At 40.8% G+C, this 17,509-nt stretch overlaps 1 protein-coding gene across 7 annotated transcripts in view; it reads left to right on the forward strand.

Annotated features, from left to right (window-relative positions):
• The window catches only part of GBF1 (golgi brefeldin A resistant guanine nucleotide exchange factor 1), a 420,074-nt gene that overhangs the window by 95,158 nt on the left and 307,407 nt on the right, over positions 1-17,509 (forward strand). For 5 of the 7 annotated variants that reach the window (XM_034435246.3, XM_087872320.1, XM_087872323.1 and 2 more), the window contains exons 4-7: positions 7,356-7,487; positions 9,629-9,747; positions 16,079-16,187; positions 16,590-16,650. In XM_034435246.3, the coding sequence (XP_034291137.1) occupies positions 7,356-7,487; positions 9,629-9,747; positions 16,079-16,187; positions 16,590-16,650 (421 nt within the window). Of the gene's footprint in view, positions 1-1,275; positions 1,477-7,355; positions 7,488-9,628; positions 9,748-16,078; positions 16,188-16,589; positions 16,651-17,509 lie in introns of all 7 variants that reach the window. The other 2 variants (XM_087872324.1, XM_087872325.1) reach the window with 1 other exon arrangement.

Here is a 17,509-nt window from a genome sequence, read left to right on the forward strand (position 1 = left end):
TCAGCATGGCCTTGGTCACCCTTACATCCTGTCTGTCTTTCCTCTGCATGATGAATCCAGAACATCTTTTTGCAAGTGGGCAGGCGGAAGATGGTATTGGTGATGAACAGGTTGTGAACCGCACATGTCTTCAGTAGTAATAAGCCACTGCTTATTAAGTAGTAATAAGCCACTGCTGTTACATTTGCCAAATCCATTTTTTCCAATGGCGCCATCCCAGACAGAGTGATCGGATCCTATTCTCGCATTGAAATTGCCAAGTAGAATCAGCCTATCTTTGCGCTTCATGGATGAGAGTAGGGCATCGAGTTCTTCATAAAACTTGTCCTTTTACTTCATCCAGATTCGTCATTGTGGGTGCATAGGTGCTGATCAGTGTGGCTTGCTTTCCTCTCAGTAGTAGGAAAGATGCAGTGTCATGAATTGGTCATTTACACCCCTGGGAAAACTGGCAAGTTTGCGGACAAGATGATTCTTAACCGCAACACAAACTCCAGATTCACAACGTTCATCACTGCTGCGTTCACACCAGAAGAATATGTAACCGCCTCCTGTTTCTGTGAGCTGACCTTTGTTGGCTAGACGAGTTTCACACAGGACCACAATATTGATGTTAAGTTTTGCGAGCTCTCTGGTGACCAGGGCAGTTCTTATTTCTGGTCGATCTGCTGAGGGGTTGTCTTGAAGCGTGCATACATTCCATGTGCCAATAGTGAGTGGTGTCACCTTACATTTTATTTGAGGTTTTGTTGTTCGACCGCATGAAATGGGATCCCCTCTAGCCGCAGTAAGCTGGCCAGGTTCTATGAATCAAACAATGTTTAGAGCACCTTTTCTAGCCCCTTCTTCATACTATGGAGGTGAGCAGTGCGGTCCTAAAGAGGGCTGTTCAGTCACTCAGGTAGACGCCAAATCCAGCTGTTGCTTCAGTCAGCAAGGAGATGACCATTAGACCTGAGTCACCTGTGTGCAGGTCTGCGGCTACAGCTCCCAGTGTATCCACACCTCCTGTATCCACACCTGCTGCAAAGTCCTGTGGCCCATTTTAAAGGTTTACAACAGTTGGGATGTCAAGACTTGCATGTGAATTGGATTAAAATGAGGGAGAGATGCGCATAGTCAGCCTCACTCTCTCTTCCCAGATTCCATCTTGTTCCAATGGCAGGACAAGAGTCGAGATAGTTGGAGATGGGCTGGGTGCAGTGGTTGACCAGGGCATCTTTAGTGTCTTGCCGTATCAAGACCGCTTTCATGACCGTTGTCCTATTCTGCTAGGTTCCATCCGCTCAATCCATTGGAATCTGTCTTCACATGCTCAGGATAGACAAGTCCCTGTCTCACCGAAGGTCAATGACCCTAAAGAGCCTGGTGGCGCAGCAGACTAATAGCCTGTTATTATCATTCAGCTGCCTGCAATTACTGCTAGTTCAAATCTTCCCAGGCTCAAGGTTGACTCAGCCTTCCATCTTTTCTAAGGTAGGTAAATTGAGGACCCAGTTTTTGGGGGCAATAAGCTGAGTTTGTATAAATATACAAAAGTATGAAGGCTATTGCTTAATGCATTGTAAGCCACCCTGAGTCTCCGGAGGAGGGTGGCATATAAATCAAATAATAAAAAAAAATGACCGAACGGCTACGCTCAACAGCATAACCGACAACTAGATAATGGATGAGGCAAGAGACTCAGAAGAGACCCTTCCTAATTTTTCTAACACGAAAAGTAAAAAGAAGATAGGCTGTTGATCTATTTGATTGGATTATGGCACAGCATATGCCAGGCTCTGAAGGATGACTTCCAGGGGAATCCCAAAAAGGCATTCTGTTCCTTTTACAGTGGAGGGAGGGCAGATGCTACACAATACACATTTATATGTGCCCTTAGGGCAGGAGGTACAACTGTGCCAAGACCACACCACAGCAGGATAAAGATATAAACAAATACTTGGTAAACTGGCTGGATTATTGCAAGTGATAGAGATCCCATCTGTCAGTGTGTATGAGAGTTCATGACTGGGATAGACATGGCAATAGGTCAGCCATTGGGGACTGGGTGGAATAGGACATGGTAAGAAGGTCAGCCAATGAATAGGCATAGCAACTGGGTCAGCCAATGAGGACTGTTTGGAAACTGAAACAGTATTTGCTGGAGGCAGCAGGGAGCCTGGGCATGGTTTAGCAAACAAGTCTGGTCTAGTCTGTCTGCTGAATTGAAACTGAAACTCATCTCTGCTGTTCTCTCTTCGGCCTGTGTTTTTGCCTGTAACTCTCTACCACGTTGGAAGAATCTGCTGTTGGTATTGTTTCTGTTATTATGTATATAAAGTGAAGTTAATGAATTCTGTTGAATCAGTTATTTGTGTGTGCTTTCTGGATGTGATTTCTGCAACAAACTCTGACACTATCACAGCCCTAGAAGGCTGTTTCTTTAGGTTTTAACACTGATCTACCCCTAATGGATTACTGCCTTGTCGTGGCGAAGGGGCTTGCCTAGCTCAATGAAGGTATGAGCTATGCCATGCAGGACCACCCAAGACGGTCATAGCAGAGAATTCTGACAAAATGTGATCCACTGGAGAAGGAAATGACAACCCACTCCAGTATTTTTGCTATGAAAACCCCATGGACAATACAAAAGGAAAAAAAAAACATGATGCCAGAAGATGAGCCCCTCAGGTCGGAAGCAAGGGTTGGTTCTACGTACCTTTGCTACCGGTTCACAATGGGGCCACACATACATGCGCAGAAGCTTCCTGATGACGTTGGGGTTGGTGGGCGGAGCCTCCCGCCGGTTTTACTACCGGTTCTATAGAACCGGTCCGAACCGGGGGCAACCCACCACTGGTCGGAAGGTGTCCAATATGCTACTGGGGAAGAGCAGAGGGCTAGTACTAGTAGCGCCAGAAAGAGTGAAGCGGTTGGGTCAAAGCCGAAATGATGCTCTGCTGTGGATGCATCTGGTGGAGAAAGGAAAGTCCAATGCTGTAAAGATTTTTTCTCCATAGGAGCCTGGAATGTAAGACCCATGAATCAAGGCAAGCTGGACATGGTTAAACAAGAGATGACAAGACTGAACATTGACATTTTAGGAATTAACGAACTAAAATGGACAGGAATGGGTGAATTTAATTCAGATGATCATCAGGTATACTACTACAGGGAAGAATCCCTCAGAAGAAATGGAGTAGCCTTCATAATCAATAAAAGAGTAGGAAAAGCAATACTGGGATACAATCCCCAAAATGACAGAATGATCTCAGTTCGAATCCAAGGCAAACCATTCAATATCACAGTAATCCAAGACTATGCCCCAGCCATTGGTGCTGGAGAGGATGAAATTGACAGGTTCTATGAAGCCCTACAGCACCTTATAGAATTAACACCAAAAAATTATGTCCTTATCATCATGGGGGATTGGAATGCTAAAATAGGAAGCCAAAAGATAACCAGAATAACAGGCAAGTTTGGCCTTGGAGTACAAAATGAAGCAGGGCACAGACTGATAGAATTTTGTCAAGAGAATATGATGGTCATAGCAAACACTCCTTTCCAACAACCCGAGATGAATCAAAAGTTGGAATTAAGATTGCTGAGAGAAATATTAACAACCTCAGAAATGCAGATGATACCACTGTATAATGGCAGAAAGCGAAGAGGAACTAAAGAGCCTCTTGATGCTGGTGAAGAAGGACAGTGCAAAAGTTGGCTTGAAACTCAATATTAAGAAAATTAAGATCATGGCATCTGGCCCTCTCAAATCCTGGCAAATAGATGGGGAAGAAATGGAGGTAGTGACAGATTTTGTTTTCCTGGGCCCCAAGATTACCGCAGATGGGGACTGCAGCCAAGAAATTAAAAGCTGCTTGCTCTTGGGGAGGAAAGCTATGGCAAATCTAGACAGCATTCTAAAAAGAAGAAACATCACCCTGCCAACAAATGTGCGTATAGTCAAGGTTATGGTTTTCCCAGTTGCAATGTATGGTTGTGAAAGTTGGACCATAAGAAAGGCTGAGCACCAAAGAATTGACGCCTTTGAACTATGGTGCTGGAGAAGACTCCTGCGAGTCTTCTTGATCGCAAGGCTATCAAACCGGTCAGTCCTAGAGGAGATCAACCCTGACTGCTCTTTAGAAGGCCAAATCCTGAAGATGAAATTCAAATACTTTGGCCACCTTATGAGAAGGAAGGGCTCACTGGAGAAGAGCCTAATGCTGGGAAGATTGAGGGCAAAAGAAGAACGGGACAACAAGAGAATGAGGTGGCTAGATGGAGTCACTGAAGCAGTAGGCCTGAGATTAAATGGACTCCAGAGGATGGTAGAGGACAGGAAAGTTTGGAGGAACGTTGTCCATGGGGTCACAATGGGTCAGATACGACTTCGCAACTAACAACAGTACTAGCATACTAATAAAGGAGCATATTTGTAGCATAGGGTTGAAATGGGAAGTCTTGATGCTGTCTGAGCTTGCTTGTTGTTTTTGTTTTTGTTTTTGCAGATGTTTCATTACTCAGACTAGAGTAGCTCTGATGATGTTACCTGATTTGGGTAATGAAAGGTCTGCAAGAAAACAAGCAAGGTCAGAGGGCACCAAGGGCCCCTCATACTAGCATACTGATAGTAGTGGATTCATTTATTAAATTCCTTATGGAATATTCTTCCCCCTGAAATTGGATTAGCTCCATCCCCTTTGACAGCCTGGAAGGCCCTCAAGGCCCTGGTTATTATCAAGGCCCTTGAGGGACCTGGCCCTCAAGGCCCTGGAAGGCCAGGGGCTTCCAGGGAACTGGATAGTTGCTTAGATGGTTCCTTTGCTGAGCTGATTATTTTTCTTTTCTTTTCACCGAAGGTTTGTACCTCTGCTTTTTGATAATATTTACCCTTTAAAGTGGTTTTTATATCCTTTATATTATTGTTTTTATATGTGATTTTATATGTTTGTTATGGCTGCCCAGTGTTGCTTTTGGTGAGATGGGCAGCTATGTAAATTTGATTGATTGATAAACAAACAAACAAACAAACAAACAAACTCATAACTATTTCTGATGACACTGAGTTGTTGTTCTTATTAATTATGCAACCAGACAGAAAACCTTACATTCCAGAAACAAACAGGTAGTTCTAATAGCATTTGTGTTGAATAAAGTTCAAAAGTTCTATTATGTGAGCAAATGAAAGAAGTGGCTGATCAACAGAATGAAAATAAAGTGAATATATCTGTTTGTTTCCATCTGAAAGGCAATTGAACTCCCCATAAACTCATTGATACTCTCTGCTCTGCTCACCAGTGTTTCTAAGAGAAAAGAACATGGTACAGCTCAGGGGTAGAATCTCTGAATTCTCTTTCTCCATGGATGGAGGCGTCTCAAATCCTAGAAAAATGTTACCAGTTGTTTTAGTTTATTCTAAACTTCATTACTAGGGTCTCCTGCAATTCAAGGCAGTTCCATACACTCCAATTCTAGAACATAGAGCCTTTCCTTAGCAAATTGTGTAATTTGCTAAGGAAACAATCCAGTAATGCAAGAAAACTGGATGAGTATGTTATAACAATATACATTCTGCAGTTAACTACAATTATCTCACTTCCAGTCCCTCTCTCCCCCAAAACCCTAACCCTACAGATAGTCCTTGACTTATAACCTTTCATTTAGCAACCATTGGAAGTTACAACATCATTGAAATCATCACCCACCCTCCAGTCAGAACCGAAGAAGCTTCTTGGATGAGAAGCGAAACATCTTGTTGTGGGAGCTTCATCACTGGAGGCTTTCAGGGGGAGATTGGTCTGCCATTTGTCGGGGATGGTAGAGTCTCCTGCTTGATCAGGGGGTTGGACTAGATGACCTACAAGGTCCCTTCCAACTCTGCTAATCTATCTAAATATTCCTGCTGGTAATCATAATAGTTATAAAAGCAATTTATTATTATTATTTTTATTATTAGTTCAATTTATATGCCGTCTTTCTCCGGAGACTCAGGACGGCTTACAATGCATTAAAAAAAAAAACCATTATAAAAACATTTTAAAATTAAAACATTAAAACTCATTTACACCATTCATGGCCAGATCTCACAAGATCACAACAGCGAGATCAACAGCCCGAGGCCTGCCGGAATTTATGTACCTTTTAGTTAAAATAATATATTATCAAACTGAGTAATATTTAAACTGGGATGAGGTGGGAAGGGAGAAGGGAAGGAAGACTGAATGATTATGCACTTTCAGGTTATACAAGAGAAATTACAGGTACCTTAGCAATTAAAAATTGTAATAAAAATAATGACTACCTTTAGTGAATAAGTTTCATTTTTTTTTACTTTGTACCTTTTTTCTATTATTGTATTGTATTCTGCACCTCAGCTCACCTTATGAGCCGAGATGGCGCAGTGGTTAGAGGGCAGTACTGCAGCTACTTCAGCTGACTGCTAGTTCAGCAGATCAGCGGATCAAATCTCACCGGCTCAAGGTTGACTCAGCCTTCCATCCTGAGGTGGATAGGTGGGTAAAATGAGGGCCCAGATTGTTGGGGGCAATATGCTATTACTATACTGTCTTTGGTGTAAGCCGCCCAGAGTCCTTCTATATAACACCTCTCCCGCACCTCTCCTGCGCGAGCTGCACTGGCTCCCGGTGGTCTTCCGGGTGTGCTTCAAGGTGTTGGTTCTCACCTTTAAAGCGCTCCATGGCTTAGGGCCAGGGTATTTACGAGACCACCTTCTGCTACTGATAACCTCCCACCGGCCAATACGCTCTCACAGAGAGGGCCTCCTCAGGGTGCCGTTGGTCAAGCAATGTCAGCTGGCGGCCCCCAGGGGGAGAGCCTTCTCTGTGGGAGCACCCGCCCTCTGGAACAAGCTACCTCCCCGATTCCGGATCTCCGCACTTTCCGTAAGGCCCTGAAGACGTTTTTATTTCAGCAAGCCGGCCTGGCCTGAATAGGTTTTATGGGTTAGTTTTTAATTGTATAGCTAGGGGTTTTAAATTGGGGTGGCCGTTTAATTTAATTTATTTTTAATTATTTTAACTTTTATATTGTATGTTATTTTAATTCTCGGCTGTTCACCGCCCTGAGTCCCTTCGGGGAGAAGGGCGGGATATAAATTTAATAAATAAATAAATAATAATAGAAATATGACTAATAAAATAATAATAACAAATAAATATTGATATATAAAACAAAGAACTTTTTAGATTTCTTCGTGTAGTTTATTTGAATATAAGTGTGAATAAATAAACCAATGAACTCGTCTTGGGGTTGCCAGACTTGAATCTCAGCAAGATTCTTCCTTCACTGGAGGAATATTTTCCCTGTTCTACAAGTAATTTTTATGATTTTAATTTTGTCTTCTGATTTAGAACTTTCAGCCATTGAACCTATTGTTTTTCTTCGACCTTTTCTGGAAGTTATTCGATCAGAAGATACTACAGGCCCGATTACTGGACTGGCTCTGACATCAGTAAACAAATTCATTTCATATGGACTAATAGGTATGGATTGAGACTATTTTCTTTTTTATTATAAACTAAAACTGATGACTTAGAGAACCATTACTTGTCCGAGAATTATATATTAATGATCCCAGGAGAACTGAAATTTGGATTGGCTTTTATAATGAATAAACAGGATTATGTTTTGTATTTTATATGGCTAAAATAATAATAATAATGAAGGTAGTCCTTACTTAATTTAGCAACTGTGCTGAAGTTACTGTGCTGAAGTTACTAGTGCTAAATGAGAGGGACTTATGATGGATCCTAGTAGTTGCAGCCATCTCAGCATCCCCATGGTCACATAATCATATTATGGGTGCTTGGCAACCAGCTTTCAGTTTCAAAGTTGCACTGTTCCAGGGTCATGTGATCACTATTTGCACACTTTACAGCCAGCTCCCAACAAGTAGAATCAGTGCAGAAGCTACCAGTAAAACCAAAAAATTGCAGTCATGTGAGGTCTTGCTTAACAACCACATTACTTGGCCATTGAGTTGCTGGTCCCAGTTGTGGTAGACTACCTGTACAATAAAATCAATAAAATATAGCAAAATAAAGATAAAATATGGTAAACATAATGAAGCAATGGGTCACATAACAGACCCTCATATAGCAGCATCTCACCAGCTCACATTCCCTGAGCCTGACAATGCTCTTGCTGCCCCACTGGATCCCCGCAGGCTTTGGGCTTGCTTTCTCACCCCACCAGGCCCTCACAGGCCTTGGGCCTGTTTTCCATTCTGCTGGGTCCCACACTCTCCTTCTGTCCCAGAAGTGGTTGCCCGTTCTTCTTTCCCAGTGCAATCTCCCAAATCTCTAGGGGTCTGGAGTTTGTGTTAGGAAAGGAGAACAGGTTGCTCTGCCTGTCAGCTTCCCTGCAGGCTACATGTTTCTGTCCTGGAAGTGGGCACCATTTTGAAAAGACTACAATTCATTGCAGCTGTTCTCAAGTTGGTACCCATTTTTAGGACAGAGCTATGCAGTCTCCACTATGCTGCTGCTTCCAGAAGGAGATCTACAGTAAAAGGTAAGTGGCTAATTAACTATGGGGGTGGGTGGTGGGTGGGAGGAGGAAATGGGGTGGGAATCAGGTCTATGGGAAACCTGCAGGGCAGGAAAGCAGGCCCCAAGCTTGCAGGGTTGTGGCAGGGTGGGATGGAGGAGCCTCTACACTACAGTGTCTATGCTGTCAATCACAAAGCAGGCAGATTCCCAAGCATCCAAATTTTACTCGTGAACGTGGGGGTGCTGCAATGGCCATAACTTAGAAGCTGGATTATATATCAATTTCAATGGTCCATCATAACTTGAATGGTTGCTAAATTGACCATTTGTAAATGGAGGATTATCTGTATTGTTTGTTCTACCACATTTCAGATCAGTTGAAGTTTCTGAGTGGTCTTCAAGGGCAGCTCCATATAAAGCATGTTGCAGTAGTCAACAGTGAGGTGACCAGGCTGTCTGAAAACCTCCTAATCCAGACCTAGACATTTTAAGTCCTGTGGGCCACATCTAGCCCTTTGGCTTTCCCTATCCAGCCCATGGCATTGCTGGAAAGCAGGGGGCGGGAGTTGAAGCAGGGCAGGGCAGCAATGAGCAGTAGGATGGGGGCAGTGGCAGTGATCCTCCACAATAGTCTCAGTTTCTCATGTGACTCCCTTGGAAAATTTAATTGCCCATCCCTATCCTAACCTAAGAAAAGTTACAATTGGTACACCAGGTGTGGCTATGCAAAGGCCTTCTTGGCCACAGATGACACCTGCTCTTCAAAAAGATGTGAGTCCAGGAAGACCCCCAGATTGTGTACCAACTCTGAAGGGGGAAATGCTATCTCATCCAAGATCAAAGTTGGCATATTCCCAGACCTGGGCAGCCCAAACACCCACAGCCATTTGATCAGATTGAGAAATGTGGTGGAAGTGAGATAAAATGATTGATATCTTGTTACAATGTTTATTAATCTTTTTACTGTAGGTTCAGGATGTAAAGTCCTAATTATTAAATTATGGTTCTAGTAGTACGACAAATTTTATGGATGAATGGGAAGAAGGAAAATCATGAATATAAAGGTGGTGTATTTTACTAGGAAGTCTGTTTACACTGCTCTTGGTTTATTAAACATTATTTTATGTTCTTAGATTCAAATCATGAGGGCACAGCTGAGGGAATGGAAAACTTGGCAGATGCTGTAACACATGCCCGATTTGTGGGCACAGATCCTGCAAGTGATGAGGTTGTCTTGATGAAGATCTTGCAGGTATGTTGGACATGAAATTTTTTTGGATTATCTGTATCCTGTAAAACTGATGTACATTGTGATCAGAGTTCCTCTGAATTCATGGGGATCCTGTTAAGAGGCTCTGATTAAACATATGATACACAAAAATAGAACATGTTTAATAAACATAAAAGGGACGCGGTGGCTCAGTGGCTAAGATGTTGAGCTTGTCGATCAAAAGGTCGGCAATTCAGCGGTTCGAATCCCTAGTGCCTCATAACGGGGTGAGCTCCCGTTACTTGTCCCAGCTTCTGCCAACCTAACAGTTCAAAAGCACATAAAAAATGCAAGTAGAAAAATAGGGACCATCTTTGGTGGGAAGGTAACAGCATTCCGTGCGCCTTTGGCGTTTAGTCATGCCAGTCCCATGACCACGGAGACATCTTCGGACAGCGCTGGCTCTTCGGCTTTGAAACGGAGATAAGCACAGCCCCCTAAAGTCGGGAACGACTAGCACATATGTGCGAGGGGAACCTTTACCTTTAATAAACATGTTCTAATTTTGTTGGAAAAGAATGTGAAACTGTAGAATGGTTAGCTTTTTAGGGAGTAACTTTTTTAAAAAAAAAAATTCAAATTTTTTCCAACATAAGCATAAAAAAGAAAATTTTTTCAAGAACGAAATCTTGGTCCAGTCACAAATGGGTACACTAATTTAACAAATGAGAAACAAACAATTTTAACATAAATTCCAACATCTTAATACATTTTTCTATTATCTCAACATACATCCTAATCTACTAAGGCAAAGCTCCTTTTTATATTCAATTATAAATCAGAATTCAATACCGCTTTATCTAAATTTTTTATCCCTTGCTCCTTTTGACATCAACATTAAGCACAAAAACAATCTTTTCTATTAATCTATATATTTACCTTACAATTTTATCACCACAAATCTTAATTTCCAAATGTATACAATTCAATTTTTATTTCAATTTATTAATCAAAATTTCTTTCTATTTTTCTCGTTTTCTAAACCCAATCTATCCTATCATATTCTTAAACTTTTACATAGAGATCTCAAAATTTACCATTTCATTTTAATTATCACCCAACATTTTTTTCCCACCCCTTATTAATAATTATTCTTCAATATATTCTCCTCATTCTCCTCCATTACTCCACCTATTTATTTGGCTGATTTCCAGCATAGCATATTTTGGCTGAGTTTTTAGCATATTATCCTCCTTAACTTCCCCTTTTATTTGGCTGATTACCAGCATTTTTCATTGTTTTGGCTGATTTCCAACATATTTTGTTTTGGCTGATTAACAGCATTCTCCTCCTCAACTCCACCTAGTTTTTTGGCTGATTAACAGCATTCTCCTTCTTAACTCCACCTATTATTTGGCTGATTTCCAGCATTTCATTATTTGGCTGATTTCTCAGCATTTCTTTCTTTCTTTTATTTCCCATTTATTTCTTAATATTAATCATTCCAAGATATATTAAGTGCAATTACAATTATAACTTCCATCTGTGTACCTTAATACGTCATCTAAAATCATTAACAATTGATCATAATTATCATCCACCACTTTGTTATCAAAACTAAAGCATGTTACAACAAATTATGCTTTTATAAACATATCACTTTTAGTCACCTTTACTTCCCATTTCTATTTTTAATATTTCTATCTTTCTTTAGCATGAACACTTCTTATTTTTATTTAAAACTCATTTAAATTTTGAACCATTTAAACAATTAAACATTCAAACATTGCTATCCAATTTATCTATTTTGCTTATTCTTTTCCTTATCTGTCCATATGCGTTTCAATTTAAAGTCAATACTAGTCACAGCTTCAAATGCCATTTTGAAACATTTATGTAGCAATCTGTTTGATCTCTTTGTCTGTCTTTTAAAGGTGGCAAATCCTTAATTTCGCTTTTCTCTTTTCAAGTTCATTTCAGTTTTAACAAGAAAGCTCGAATATCCAGCTTTGTTAATAAGCAATTCCCTCCAATCAATCAGTGGTGAAATAAGATTCTTAAAGGGTTTAAAACTTCTTTCCCCCCCCCTTTTCCCCCCCAAAATCTTCAAGCCCCTCAGATCTTCAGCCACTAAGTAGGAGCCTTGGTAGTACAGTGGTTTAATGCACCCTGTTATTAACACAGCTGCCTGCAATTTCTGCAGGTTCGAATCTTACCAGGCTCAAGGTTGACTCAGCCTTCCATCCTTTCTAAGGTAGGTTAAATGAGGACCCAGTTTGTGGGGGCAATAAGCTGACTTTGTATAAATATACAAAAGTATGAAGGCTATTGCTTAACGCATTGTAAGCCGCCCTGAGTCTCCGGAGAAGGGCGGCATATAAATCAAATTAAAAAAAAAAAAAAAACCTAAGTAAGGCTGGAGGTCTTATTTATTAATATCCTCTTTCATTTCATTTTATTAGATTTCTATACCGCCCTACTCCCAAAGGACTCAGGGCGGTGCACAGCCAAAGAATAAAAACACATACAATACAAAATTTAAAAAATAGAATAAAATCAAATTAAATAATTTTGGCCCCGACAAATTTAAAACCCCAAACTTTTAAAACCAATTTAAAATTGAATATATAAATACTAAAAGATATTTAAAATTTTAAAAATCTTTATAAAAGAGGGGGAAAATTAGGCCAGGCCGGCCTGGTGAATGAAATGAAATGAAATGAAAATATCCTCTTTAACGCGTTGTTCTCGCCTGGGCTGGTATCACTCACCCGACTCCGAAGCACTTTGTCCTTTCTTCCTTCCTCCTGCACTTTGCTTGTCCCAATCTGTCGCAGTCTCGAGGCAGCCGCCATGGCTGCCGTCCCCCGCCACTGACTTAGAGGGTTGCCTCCGGCCTCCGAGGAACTTGCCTGTTCCGCTCGGCCACCCGAGGGGTCCCTCTCTTTTCCCCTGTCCCTTCAGAACAGGGTAGGTCCGCAGACCTGTCAGCGGCGGTTAGCCAGTCGGGGTTTTGGCAGGGCTCATCAGAGCCCCGCCATTTCCCTGACTGCATCCCCGCGACGCCAAACTGGAAGTCAGCTTTTTAGGGAGTAACTTGATGCAGATGTTCTAGACCAGGGGTATCAAACTCAAGGCCCGGGTCCGGATCTGGCCCGTGGGGTGCTTAGATCTGGCCCGTGGGGCCGTCCCAGTGAAGGACTGGCCTGCGGTGCCTCTGCCAGCGAAAATGGAGCTCGTGAGGGCCACAGGCATCCCTCCTGAGCTCTGTTTTCACTGGCAGAGGGTTGCAGGGGGCCGTCACATTTGAAACACAGCTCGGGAGTCCGTTTTTGCTGGCAGAGTGCTCAGATCACCCCAGGCCCCTGTGACATGAGTGACGTTGAGCTGGCTATGCCTACCCAGCCCCCCCCCCCAAGGTCAAATACAACCCTGATGTGGCCCTCAATGAAATCAAGATTGACACCCCTGTTCTAGACAATAAGATGCAAATTTAATGTGGGTTTCTGAACATTGGGAGTCTTTTCTTCACAATACAGCTTATGGAAATGAATCATGCCCTAATCAAGAGATCCCTGCAGATCTCCCCGTAGAAAAATGCTCTTTGATACTCATGAGGTGGAAAATAGGCTACAAAATCATTGTCAAAGAACATGATTCATTGCCAATCCACTGTCAAATAGATAATATACAGACTGAAAATAAAATGCAATACCATAGCTACTCATCCATCCAGAAACATCCCTGGAGCAAAGTATGCTTTACTCTAGGAGGCTGCAAAGAATTCCAGAATAATGACAAAGAAACTGCAGGCATTTGCATTATCTTATATAAGCATTCTTGGGTCTTTTATAAAGAAAAAACTATACAAGAGTAGTACCCATGGAAATATATACAGTTGCAAGAAAAAGTATGTGAACCCCTTGGGATTACGTGGAGTTTTGCATGAATTGGTCATAAAATGTGCTCTGAACTTCATCTAAATCACAACAATAGAAAAACACAGTCTGCTTAAAATAATACTACACAAACATTAGATGTTGCCATGGTTTAATTGAACATAACATGTAAACATTCACAGTGCAGGGAGGAAAAATATGTGAACCTTTGGACTTAATAACTGGTTGACCCTCCTTTGGCAGCAATAACCTCAACCAAACGTTTCCTGTAGTTGCAGATCAGACCTGCACAACGATCTGGAGTAATTTTGGACCACTCCTCTTCACAAAACTGTTTCAGTGTAGCAATATTCTTGGGATGTCTGGTGTGAATCGCTCTCTTAAGGTCATGCCACAGCATTTCAATCGGGTTGAGGTCAGGACTCTGACTGGGCCACTCCAGAAGGCGTATTCTGTGCTGTTGAAGCCATTTTTTTGTTGAATTACTTGTATGCTTTGGGTCATTGTCCTGTTGCATCACCCATCCTTTGTGGAGCTTCAGTTGGCGGACAGATGGTCGTACGTTTTCCTGCAAAATGTCTTGATAAACTCTGGAATTCATTTTCCCATCAATGACAACAATCCGTCCAGGCCCTGAGGCAGCAAAGCAGCCCCAAACCATGATGCTCCCTCCGCCATGTTTTACAGTGGGGATGAGGTTTTGATGTTGGTGTGCTGTGCCTTTTTTTCTCCACACATAGTGTTGTGTGTTCTTCCCAAACAACTCAATTTTGGTTTCATCTGTCCACAGTATATTTTGCCAGTAGTGCTGTGGAACATCCAGGTGCTCTTTTGCAAACTTCAAACGTGCTGCAATATTTTTTTTGGACAGCAATGGCTTCCTCCCTGGTGTCCTCCCATGTACTCCATTCTTGTTTAATGTTTTCCTTATTGTAGATGTATCAACAAAAATGTTAGCATGTGCCAGAGATTTCTGTAGGTCTTTAGCTGACACTCTAGAATTCTTCTTTACCTCATGAACCATTCTGTGCTGTGCTGTTGCAGTCATTTTTACAGGACGACCACGCCTAGGGAGAGTAGCAACAGTGCTAAACTTTCTCTATTTGTAGACAGTCTGTCTTACCGTGGACACATGAACATCAAGGCTTTTGGAGATATTTTTCTAACCCTTTCCAGCTTCATGCAAGTCAACAATTCTTGATTGTAGGTCTTCTGAGAGCTCTTTTCTGCGAGGCATGGTTCACATCAGACAGTGCTTCTTGAAACCAGTAAACCCAAAACAGGTGTGTGTTTTTAAAGGGCAGGACAGCTGTCAGCAACACATCCAATATCATCACACTGATTGGAGTCAAGGTTGGCTCACTCCTGGCTCCAATTAGCTCTTGGAGAAATCATTAGGCTAGGAGCTCACATACTTTTTCCTCCCTGCACTGTGAATGTTTACATGTTATGTTCAATTAAACCATGGCAACTTCTAATGTTGGTGTAGTATTATTTGAAGCAGACTGTGTTTTTCTATTGTTGTGACTTAGATGAAGTTCAGAGCACATTTTATGACCAATTCATGCAAAACTCCACGTAATCCCAAGGGGTTCACATACTTTTTCTTGCAACTGTAATGTGGAATCCACTGGTCTCCAGAAAATCCATTGCTGCCTATCTCATCCTGCCTGAAAGATTCCACAGACTTTTGGAACAACTATGAAGTATGATAATGGGAATACAATAGTTTGGGGCTAACTTGCAATCACTGAAGGAAAAATGGATTCTGGATTATACCAGCAAATGTACAGGAAAGCTATATAATATATGTCCATGAGCTGAAATTTAAATGAAAGTCATGGAGCACAACAATGGTCCTTAACTCATAAGTAAATCTATAACAGAATGATCAAAATCGAAAAAAATCTCTTACTTTGAAATTTTGGAACATGAACATATAATACATATAATGAACATATAATTGACTTTAATACAAGTAAAATATTGTGTATTTTACACCAGACAGCCTCAAAGTATCAATAAGTTGAAACTGTTATAAAAGAGGTATAGCTGTGTTGAAAAAGGTCTTATTACACACTACCTCACTGAGTTCAATAAGACAATTTGTAAATTATTTACCAGTGACCTGGTATTATTTATCATTGACCTACCCAAAACTCAGACTACAGTGTTAGTCAGAGTTCTTAAAAATTATGAGTAATTTTAAGTATTCAATCTCTGTCCATAGAGACTGATTTGGAGAAATGTTTTGTTCAGACTTCATGCTGTATCCAAACAATTCTGTGGCAGGGAAAGAATTTGCTCTCATTCACTTATATGGGAATAGTTGGCGAAATGATAATACTAAAAAGAAGTATTCTTCCACTGTTCAGTTGATATTTAAAATGTTTCTTTGTTATTTCATATGAATGTTTTTGATATTAAAATGTGATTAGAATATAACTTTTCATATTGATTTGTTCTTCTTTCAGGTCTTGAGGACTCTCCTCCTTGCTCCAGTTGGAGCTCATCTCACAAATGAATCTGTGTGTGAAATCATGCAGTCTTGCTTCCGTATATGCTTTGAGATGAGGCTTAGTGGTAGGTCTGCAATGAAACAAGCAAATCATAAACATTTATATTGTTTTGTCATATATTATTTCTGTATTTAATAAGTTTGAATGCTGAAAAGTAAATAAACATAAAATATGCTAAATGTGCAAAATTGAGTTTACATTCCTTAATTTTTTTAGAAAAGTAGTTGACTTTGCTAATCATTTCCTGTTCCTCTGTCTTTTTCTTTCTCATCTCTACATTCCTCTATCTCTGTAGTGCGGCTTGGTGTATCTTTCCTTTTCTTTCTGCACAGCTGAGCCTGGATTGGTTTTAATAAATTTCTAGTAATCCTTTGTAAGCAACACTTGGAGGGAAGTCTACACGAAGAAGCCTCTAGATAATATCACATGGCATAATGACACCTGTGTTATTTGTTTTTGTCTTCAGAGTTATTGAGAAAATCTGCAGAGCACACTCTGGTCGACATGGTACAGCTGCTCTTCACAAGGTAAACGTTCTTGTATTTGTCTCAGCACTGCTCAAATGGCCCTTCAAGGGTGGGAAGATTGCACATTTCCAAATATGTTAGTGGTTATGTATATGCATACTCTATTCCAAGTATTATCAGGTCCTTGCAAAGCTTGTCCTTTCATCAAAATGTATCTTCTTCACTGACAATAAGTAAGAATAAAATAATATATGAAACTGAGGAATGTGTTATCACTCTGGGGCCAGCCAGAGGTGGTATTTGCCAGTTCTCCGAACTACTCAAAATTTCCATTACTGGTTCTCCAGAACCTGTCAGAACCTGCTGGATTTCACCCCTGAGCACAGTATCCAGGATGGTTTAGAATAGTAGAAAATGATTAGCACTGACGAATAGTAGAAAATGATTAGCACTGGCTCCACTGTTGTGGAGATTGGGTCAGTCATTTAAGATAGCCTAGGACAGGAAACAGGCACGGCAAGAATCCCAGGAAACGTTTAATTTCTATAGGGTAAAATGACAGAATCTTGAAAGTCTGTCATGTTTTTCTCTGCTTCCATCTTCTGCCAGACAAAATCAAAGTGATGCTATTTTAAGTTTCTTTCTCACATTTTCCTCTTAGGACTGAATAATCTTTTCTGAAAATTCACCTGAAATGGTTTGCTCATATCTACCTTTTCCAAAGGCCAGGTCCACATTTCTTCATAGATTATGCCACTAATTTTCTTCAAATTTTAGATGGGGAGCTAAAAATATAAAATACAAAATTGTTAACTTTTGCTTACTTCAGAGTCACCATAATATCAATGTTTTTGCTGTCTTTGAAATCCAATCATTTGACATTTTGTTGGTGAATTCTCAGGAGCACTTTACTGGCTAC

This window comes from Pantherophis guttatus, chromosome 6 (genome assembly GCF_059756535.1).
Source record: "Pantherophis guttatus breed Tessera chromosome 6, ASM5975653v1, whole genome shotgun sequence".
In the NCBI taxonomy this organism is placed as follows: domain Eukaryota; kingdom Metazoa; phylum Chordata; class Lepidosauria; order Squamata; family Colubridae; genus Pantherophis; species Pantherophis guttatus.